This window comes from Tupaia chinensis, unplaced genomic scaffold, assembly GCF_000334495.1.
Source record: "Tupaia chinensis unplaced genomic scaffold, TupChi_1.0 Scaffold143728_1, whole genome shotgun sequence".
In the NCBI taxonomy this organism is placed as follows: domain Eukaryota; kingdom Metazoa; phylum Chordata; class Mammalia; order Scandentia; family Tupaiidae; genus Tupaia; species Tupaia belangeri.
The window spans coordinates 2,371,660-2,382,060 of record NW_006203577.1 but is presented as its reverse complement, the minus strand read 5'-3'; the positions used below and the strand labels follow the sequence as shown (position 1 = coordinate 2,382,060).

Here is a 10,401-nt window from a genome sequence, read left to right as displayed (position 1 = left end):
GCCGCGGCCCGTGGGGGGTGACCGGCCATTCCGGCGCGCGGCTGCGCAGGGGTGGAAGCCCCCAGCCACGGGGCCCCCAGAGGGGGGCCAGGCTGTTCCCGGCAAGCGGCTGTGCAGGGGCGGAAGCCCAATTACATATTTTTTTGCTTTTAAAATTTTCAGATTTATTTCACATTTTATATAAATTTCCCATCATGATGTATACAATATACATTTTTTCTTTCCTTTATTTTTTTTTTTAGAGAGAGATTTTTTGCTATAGGCATGTGTGCTCACCAGACATAGAGAGACAGAAAGACAGAAAGTGAGAAATCACCCCTCCAGAGGTGATGGCCATGCCACAATCTTTTTTCCTCCATTCTTCTCTTGGGATCATGGGCAGGCATGCACATACACGTGCCCTGTGTGAGTTTAAAGTTGCCAGATCCGGGACTCAAACCACAGTCGACTACATGGGAGTCCAGCAACATAACAGCTACACCACCTGTTGGTCCCAATATATATTTTTTCAGCAGAGAACTCTTTACATTGTGTTTGTCTGCTAAATGTCTCTCTCCTTTGTACCTCACACCAACTCCCTACCTCCATTGTCTACCACCCACTCTCCTCCCCCACAGTCTCCAGTATCTACAACCATCCTCCATCCCATCAGATCTTTGGATATCTGTGGGATCTAAACATGGGCCTCCATGTGACTCTAGCATTGCACAGCCTCACTGCCATATGCACCACAGCAGCCAGGATCAAATACCTTGTAATACACATTTTACTAGATACCTCAGGTAGAAAGATAGGCGGAGAATGATTATCTTGAAGCTAAAGTGCTTGTTATGTTAATTAGGGAAACATTAGAAAATTCTTCATTTACAAACAAAGTGGTCAGTTAGCAACACAATTACTTGACATTTTGATTGTCTGAATCATTTGATAAACCAACATAAAAAAAATTATTACTGGGGTCAGCAGGTGACAGGGTGGTTAAGGTACTGGACTCTCACATGTCCAAACAAGTTTTGAGTCCTGGACAAGGTGGCTTATTTTCTCATTTCCTCTCTCTTTCTCTCTCTGGTGAGTGTCTATGCCCTGCAGCAAATTTTAAAAATTAATAATAATAATAAAGAAAAATAAAATTAAATAAGTAATTCTTAAAGAGTTAAAAATAACAAATAATTGCAAATAATTAAAAAGCAGAACTGAAACAATCTGTATCAAACACAATATGCAGAGGCTATTCATCTGCAGAAAACAGGGTAATAGGCTTAAATTATGAGACACATGACAGATTAGTGAAGCAGCTGGCTTTTAGTTCAGCAAACAGAAACAATTAGCTTTTTGTATACACATTAATAACTTATCAGATATTAAAAGCATAAAACAAATATCACAAAGAATATTTAATATATTAATGTTACTTATTGCATCTTTTGTGGGGTGTTTGCACCAGATTCCAGATAAGGCTGTGAGCAGCCTCTCCATGGTGATGTTTCCTTAGAGTTTTAAGATAAGCTTCATGATCATGGGAGTCATTACTGCACCTCTTTGCTTGTTTCTTCACTCACCCTGGGTAAGTCTCCTAGGATCTCAGCACTGAGGCTGTTCTCATGAAAAAAGTATGAAAGCATCTGAAGTGTTAACAACAAATTTAGACAAATCCAAATATTTTTCTTTTATTTAAAGAATTATTTTATTTAACTTTATTAGTTCATTATTAATTTTAATTTGACCATAGAGAGACAGAGTATGAGTGAGAAGGAAAGTAAGAAAGCAAGCCTCCAGTTCCAGGACTAGAACCATGGTTGGCCATGTGGGAGTTCAGTGCCCCCAACCACCACGCCCCTTGCCAGCCCCCAAACTAAAATTTAAGAGTTTATTTAAACAAAGGGTGGGTGATTTAAAGTGGACAGCCTTCTGGAAGATGGCTTCTGAGAGACTACGGTTATCCATGTGGTTTACAGGGAATATGTGTGGGGGGAACGGAGAAAGTGATGTGTGCAGGAAGAAGGGAGAGTGTCCTATAAAACAGTAAGTGAGGGTGTGAGGTAGAGACAGTGTTGGTTACAGGTGGAAGGGCAGCTGCACAAACTGCCTAAAAGGTGGGCTTTCTGTGACCAACTAAAAAGGTGACTAGCATGAATAGCTGTAACTTAGTAATCAGCTGGAAAACAAAAACAAAACAAAACAAAAAATAAAATCTAAGAGATACAATTTCAGCTTATCCAGAGGGATCCAAATGTGGGAGTACAGGGACCATTTTAGGACAGAATAGTTTAACAGAAGCATACAGACTACTTGTCACAGAACATTAAATCTTCCTCCTTTTAGTGGATAACTGTACATATTTACGCTTTTATCCCATAGCATAAATCTTATTGAAGTGTCTCCAAAAAGTAAATAAAATTTATTCACTGTATATCTGTACAACAAATGAATAAATGAATGTTCTGAATAAACTACATTAGGAGACCAAAACATTAGGAAAATTAAGAGAATAGGAAAATCTAGTCCAAACACTCTGTCTGTTGTTTGAAGGGAAATCTTGCGCTTAAGCCACCACTACAGAGATTTCATTTCCAAAGGTGTATGTGATTCTTTTACATTGAAGATTTAACACTAATAAACAGAGAAATATGGCCATGATTCCCTCTTCTTCATCCTGTTTACTGAATGTAATTTATTTCAATGTGTTCCCTATTTTATGGAATTACTTTTATGTCTGCCATACAATCAATAATAACAACACAACCAAAAACATACATGTAAACAAAAATCAATGTTAATTACGCATGAGTTGCTCTTAATTTCTAGTCTATGAAAGCCTGATTGTTTTTCACCCACCAGTGAAACATGATTAAGAATGAAATAAAATGCCTTCAAGTTACCAATCATACAAAGTGGCATACAATTTAGACTAGCCTCAGACAATATGTGGTAATTTGTACGTTGAAGTAAGAATATGTGATATCACGTTTATGACAACTACACTGGGAAGTACAATATATTGCAAACTTTAAATCACCTGTGCCCTCAAATAGTGAATATATTCCAAGAATTCTTGAATGTGGTTAGGTATACAGATATATGGCATAGAGCAGGAGGGAGGTGTTCATGTTGACATGGTCTTTATGTTGGCCTTGGTGCTGGAATACTCTTGATTACATGGAATAAAGCAGCCTAGTGATTTTGGGGAATGTCCAGAAAACATTTGTATGTTTGGGCTAACATTTGATATGATAGACTTGATATATGTGATTCTTTTTTTTTTTTTTTTGAAAGGTTTTTTCTATAGGGGGAGTGTGTTTGCCAGAGAAACAGAGAGACAGAAAGCAAGAAATCACCCCCCAGGGGGGATGGCCACGTCGCAATCCCTTCTCCTCCATTCTCCTCTCAGGATCTTGGGCATGCACGTACCATGCGTCAGACGTGAGTTTAAGTTACCGGGTCTGGGACTCGAATCACGGTCGACTACATGGGATTCCTGCGACCTAACCATTACGCAAACTGCCGGTCCTTTTTTTTTTGTTTATTTGGTATAGGTGATTTCTAATAGTGCATATGTTGGTTTTCCTTTTTGTATTTGAAATTGTACACACATATTTTCTATAAAAATCTTTTTATGTATGTAATATCATAGAGTTGTACTTTATTAATGACGTATCACATAAATACATACACATGTCCTATATATCAAAGGTTTCACATTTTAAAGTCTGAAAAAGATCAGTGATTGGCACAACAGTCATTTGTGCTATAAAATATTCTTCAATATAAGTGGTCTATATTCATTTTTTCTCTATATAATAATCTTATTAAACACATTTTATATATTCTACTATGTTGTAATAAGTTTAGATAGTAATTATTTCAAATATAGTTTTGTAAAACTCATGAACATACACACAATGAACAAACATTGAAAAGCCATATATTAATAATATATAAAATTTTATAAACTGATTTTCCTCTGTAATGTGCAAGATGATCCTCAGGAGGTCTATGGATCTCAGGGGTCCCCAGTTATTTGTTTGTGTTTTTTCTCTTGCTTTGGGTGCTTTGTTTTGCAATGACCAGGTGTGTACATCAGAAAGAGAGAGAAAATGAAAAACTGCCCACCAGAGAATATGGTCACACTGTAACCCCTTCTCATTCTCGTCCTGGGATTTTGGACACATATGCACAAATGCCTCACATGCTTTTCACCAGATTGAGGATGTGAACTTTATGGTCAGCCATTTGGGATCTAACCACATCATCCATTGGCCCAGGGTTCCTTTTTTTTTTTTTTTTTTGGAGAGGTTTTTGCTATAGGGCACGTGCACTCACCAGACAGAGAGAGACAGAGAGACAGCAAGTGAGAAATCACCCCCCAGGGGGAATGGCCACGTCACAATCCCTTCTCCTCCATTCTCTCGGGATCTTGGGCACACACGCACACGTGCCCGGCGCAAGTTTAAGCCACTGGGTCTAGAATTTGAACCGCAGTCGACTACTTGGGAGTCCAGCGACATAACCATTATCCTAACTGCTGGTCCCAAGGGTCCCTTCTTTTGAACATCCACCTCAGCCCCCAAGGTCCTGAGAGGAACGCTTGTCTCAGCTTATTGTTTCCCAGAATCAGGACACATGAGTGGCCTGAAGGGAAAGTAATAGCAGTAGTCTGGGAAATCATGAGAATCAGATTTTCATTCACGGAATAAGAGATGAGAACTGGTATAAAATAAGACAGAAATAAAATGGCATAGAGCAGGAGGAAGGTGATCACGGACTGCAGGGCTGTTATGTGGGCCTTGGTGCTGGCATCTCTAGGTCCTTGGGCATCACGTTGCATTGTCCTGAGGTGTTTCCAGAGTGAGAAGATGAGCAGGAGAAAGGTTGTCAGTGTCACAGCAAAAGGTATGAAAGTGAACATACTGTTGATAATTAAAAGAAGACTAACAAACTGTGGCAAATTGCTAAAACTGGAACTGCAAGTCATGTTTCTGTTACATTCACTGAACAAAACATTAATATGCGTGGTTGTCAGTGCAACATTAAATGCCAGGGGGACCAAAGTCACCAGCAGTCCCACTGAGATCACCTTTTTCACTCTCCACTTTAGGTAGAGAAAAGCAGAGTTAGAAAAGTTGGCAATCTTGAAGAAGTAAAAGACGCTGAGACAGGTAGCAAGCCAGATGCTAAAGTGATTGGTCACAACCCAGGTGGCATGGAGCGTTCTGAACACTTTCCCACTTGTGACTAAAAGTGGATTGAACACAGAAAGGCACCAATTTGTGAATACTGACCAGAGCTGACCAATTCTGGAGATCGCCAAAGCAGTGAGAATTCGATCAGCTGAGGAGATCTTCCTTCTCTTTGCCCAGTCGATGCCATTCACCAGTGCGATGAATCCATTCCCTACATTTCCAATCATGAATTGCACACTCAGAATGATTGTAAGTGTGCTGCCTATGACATTACCCATTGTCTGTAAAGAATACCCCAATGTGAAATATCTCTGCTGAATATTTCTTAATACATTTACCTAAAATGCTCTGCTAGCAGCACACTCCCTTTATAAAAGCTGTGTACAAAATAAAAAACTAGCAAACGTCATGATTTGCCAATTATGGGGTTCACAGCTTTCTTTATAAAAATCCTTGTATTTCCCCAGATGGCCCCACTGAGCCTCACCTAGGGACTGTGTGCCTTAAACAGTGTAGGCTGGAGTCTTTTGTAGTTGGTGGTGAAGGAAATGCTTAATTCTCATTTGCTAACATGCAAAAATATACTATTTTTGTCGTTTGTTCTTCTTGCCACATCTACATATTTGACTCTGGCAACTTGAGTTCCTAGTGAATACCATTACAAGATTCTAACACATGTACCAGACCACAAGCATGTAAAGTAGTATGTGGAACATACTGAGCACTGATGTTTCTAGAACACATCAGGGATCCCAGGAGGAGGAATAGAGAGAGGATAGTCAAAGGCTGTGAAGCCTGGTGAGACAGGAGAAATTAGTCTGATTTTATTTGTTTTGGCTTCTATTTTTGAGATATATAGATAAATATGCTAACCATGGTAATGAAGGGTATTACCTCTTAGAAAATTTCTAAGACACTATATTTCAAATTTTCTCACAAAACCTGAGAAGTTCTTGAGTCAGAAGAAATGATAAGTACCTTAACTGAATTATTTCATATTTTATTCATACATCATATCATCACTTTGTACATCATACCATATATGACTATAGTTTGTTGGTTTATAAAGAGAAAAAGAAAGGCAGAAGAAAAAAGAAGGAAAGGAAAGAATAAGAGAAAAAGGAAGAAAGATTGATCATACTTGATTTTCTTTTATAATAGGTTTTTATAAAGATGCTTTCAACATTGTCCGAAGCTCTTTTTATAAAGGATCAGTGTTTTCTAATAATTTCCTTTTTTTTTTTTTTTTTTGAGAGGTTCTTGCCATAGGGCACGTGTACTCGCCAGACAGACAGAGAGAGACAGAGAGACAAAAAACAAGAAATCACCCCCTGGGGGGAAGGCCATGCCACAATCCCTTCTCTTCTTGGGACTTTGGGCACGCACACACATGTGCCCGGCATGAGTTTTAAGCCACCGGGTCTGGGATGCGAACTGCGGTCGACTATGTGGGAGTCCAGCAACATAGCCAGTACGTTAACTGCTGGTCCCTCTAATAATTTCTTGAAGGTCATAATTCCTAGTAGGCTAGATACTGAGACTAATCACTTTACATCATTTTACTTTACATGCACACACACACACACACACACACACACACATACACACACTTTTCGGAATAAAAATATTCTTACTTTCATCTAGAAATAATTCAGGAATTTCATGTCTTCAACATCTATTATGCATCTAGATGATGCTTACTACTGTGATAGTCACAAAGACATTAGTAAATACTGAATAAAATTTGGGTGTATTATTTTCTGTGGAGAAGAGGTAGAAGTCTATCTGTTGTCCCCCAGACCAGTCTCTGAGTATGTATGAGTTAATTCACAAAGCAAGAGCTCTCCTCCTCTGCACTTCTTCCTGCCCATTAAGGTACATTTTTCCTTCAAAACCAAACACCATGGTGCCCACACAACCTCATACTCCCAGAACCTGTGCTCCCCAACCCTCACAGTAGGCAGCAAGGTGGACACAGAACTTTAGACTAACTGATCAGGAAAGTGGAATAACAGCCTGACAAAACCTTTCTCCCTCAATAGCTAAAGAGAGCTAAGAAAGCCACTCAGCAACAGCTTCCAAAGAGAGTAGAAAAACACATCTTAGAAAGTGCAAAAATGACAAAATGTGAGACAACCCAGTCTAGAGGGCTGACTCTCCCTCAGTACTGAAGCAATAGTGAGCAAAGACAGTGAAATAAATATATGAACATTCTCACAAGTGACCTAGAATTTAGGAGTGGACACACTAAGATGGAATAGAATAACTTTGAAAACTTCTAAGGAAAAGATCCTAAGACTAGAAGCACAAACAGAGCCTCAGTGCAAAGGCAGGAAGATTCCCTGCTTTGACATGTCAAGGCAACAAACATCAGTTTGGGAAAGAAGATGAAGCAAAGTGTAAACCCCATTGGGTTAGGATGGGGTGGTGGGGGCTGGTCCTGAAACCTCATGGGTTCTTAGAAAGGAATCAGAGCTCAGGTTCCGGTAGAGAACACTCACTTCAGAGGAGCTTTTTCAGAACCCTTGTCACGGCACCATTATAGTCTGGATAGAAACACTTCAGGTTTTTATCAGAACAGCAGCTCTTAGGAAAGACAAATCTTCCTGCACAAGGCAAGAGTGGCAACATGGATAATTGCCACATGTCATACCTAGAAATCAGAATTATGAGGTATTCCTGAGAAAAGAGCCTTTGTTTTCATCCATTTCAGTGTCAAAGCTATGTTGAGCTGCATATGGAAGAGCTTTGTTGTTTTATTTTAATATATTGTCCATGGGGACCAGTAGTTAGTGCAATGGCTATGTCACTGGACTCCCATGTAGTCGATTGTGATTCGAGTTCCAGTCCCAGTGGCTTAAACTCACGCCGGGCGCGTGTGCATGTGTACCCAAGACCCCAAGACGAGAATGGAGGAGAAGGGATTGTGGTGTGGTCATCCCCCCAGGGGGGTGATTTCTCGCTTTCTGTCTCTCCGCCTCTCTGTCTTTCTGGCGAGCGCAAGCACCCTGTAGCAAAAACCTCTCCAAAAAAAAGGAATATATTGTTCATGAACAGTTTTGTATACTGAATGTAGCAAATACAAGAGATCAAAGAAGGAGCAAACAACCACAGTTCTATGAATATATTTCTCTATTTCGATCATTAACTTGACAATGAAAATCCCACTGTCTACAAATTTACCAATACTTACTATTTTAAGTAAAGCTAGGATGCCAGATCATCCTCTGAGTTAGCAAAAATTCAAGCAAAATTAGTATTGAAAATTTCTTCTGATATTTTGGAAAGTTTCCTTCTTAAAATAAATTTAGCAGTTGAGACAGAAAAAAAATCATATAATATGAGCTATGTAAGTCACTAATGTATATATTTGAATATAAATGTTAACTAATAAATAATCAGCACTTTTCATTTCTGTGGAACTGCCTGGCTACATTCTCAGTAAGGAGACTGAATGAGATCACCAACAAAGAAAAGAGAACTGGTTCGAAACTGAAGAATTGAGGTCTTAGGTCATCTGATTTGGTTAGGTAAAAGAGACAGAGCTAGGGAAGAGGGACAACAGGCTTTATCCAATAAGCAAGGATAAAAAACCAGCAGAGGGCAGTGTCTTAAAAGCAAGTAAACTGTCCAATGTAACTGAGAGGTCAAGAGATGACAATGGAGTTTTGGCAAAGTGGACTCACTGGTGACCTTGGCAGGATCAGAATTCATGAACTGTGAGAGTAGCAGCCTTATTGATGTGGGTTCAGCTGTCAGCACTTGACGAGGCTCCAGAGTTTGATAAATGCTATCTCACAAGAGAAAAACAATGAAGAAAAAGTTGATTAAGCTTTTGAAATAAAAAAATTTAAGACCCCACCCAGTTTTTAGAACTGAGCCTGCTGCAAAGTCAGTCATTGAAAGGAAGTTTAAATTCCCTTGATAAAGAATCTGAAAGATCCCTGCAGGATGGGTGCCAGACAGAGGCAAACAGTAACACAACTGCACACATTGGGAATGCTCCCGGATTAAGTCCCGGGGCCTCTCACTACAAGCTGGGTGGGTCCATAATCTGAGTTACCTCATACTCCCAGAACCTGTGCTCCCCAACCCTCACAGTAGGCAGCAAGGTGGACACAGAACTTTAGACTAACTGATCAGGAAAGTGGAATAACAGCCTGACAAAACCTTTCTCCCTCAATAGCTAAAGAGAGCTAAGAAAGCCACTTAGCAACAGCTTCCAAAGAGAGTAGAAAAACACATCTTAGAAAGTGCAAAAATGACAAAATGTGAGACAACCCAGTCTAGAGGGCTGACTCTCCCTCAGTACTGAAGCAATAGTGAGCAAAGACAGTGAAATAAATATATGAACATTCTCACAAGTGACCTAGAATTTAGGAGTGGACACACTAAGATGGAATAGAATAACTTTGAAAACTTCTAAGGAAAAGATCCTAAGACTAGAAGCACAAACAGAGCCTCAGTGCAAAGGCAGGAAGATTCCCTGCTTTGACATGTCAAGGCAACAAACATCAGTTTGGGAAAGAAGATGAAGCAAAGTGTAAACCCCATTGGGTTAGGATGGGGTGGTGGGGGCTGGTCCTGAAACCTCATGGGTTCTTAGAAAGGAATCAGAGCTCAGGTTCCGGTAGAGAACACTCACTTCAGAGGAGCTTTTTCAGAACCCTTGTCACGGCACCATTATAGTCTGGATAGAAACACTTCAGGTTTTTATCAGAACAGCAGCTCTTAGGAAAGACAAATCTTCCTGCACAAGGCAAGAGTGGCAACATGGATAATTGCCACATGTCATACCTAGAAATCAGAATTATGAGGTATTCCTGAGAAAAGAGCCTTTGTTTTCATCCATTTCAGTGTCAAAGCTATGTTGAGCTGCATATGGAAGAGCTTTGTTGTTTTATTTTAATATATTGTCCATGGGGACCAGTAGTTAGTGCAATGGCTATGTCACTGGACTCCCATGTAGTCGATTGTGATTCGAGTTCCAGTCCCAGTGGCTTAAACTCACGCCGGGCGCGTGTGCATGTGTACCCAAGACCCCAAGACGAGAATGGAGGAGAAGGGATTGTGGTGTGGTCATCCCCCCAGGGGGGTGATTTCTCGCTTTCTGTCTCTCCGCCTCTCTGTCTTTCTGGCGAGCGCAAGCACCCTGTAGCAAAAACCTCTCCAAAAAAAAGGAATATATTGTTCATGAACAGTTTTGTATACTGAATGTAGC

At 40.0% G+C, this 10,401-nt stretch overlaps 1 protein-coding gene across 1 annotated transcript in view; it reads right to left on the bottom strand.

The window, feature by feature from the left end:
- The window catches only part of LOC102478133 (taste receptor type 2 member 14-like), a 14,853-nt gene extending 9,395 nt beyond the window's left edge, over positions 1–5,458 (bottom strand). Inside the window, exon 1 of the mRNA XM_006164826.1 lies at positions 4,521–5,458. Within this exon, the coding sequence (XP_006164888.1) occupies positions 4,521–5,458 (938 nt within the window). The remainder of the gene's footprint in view (positions 1–4,520) is intronic.
- Positions 5,459–10,401: the final 4,943 nt, after the last annotated feature.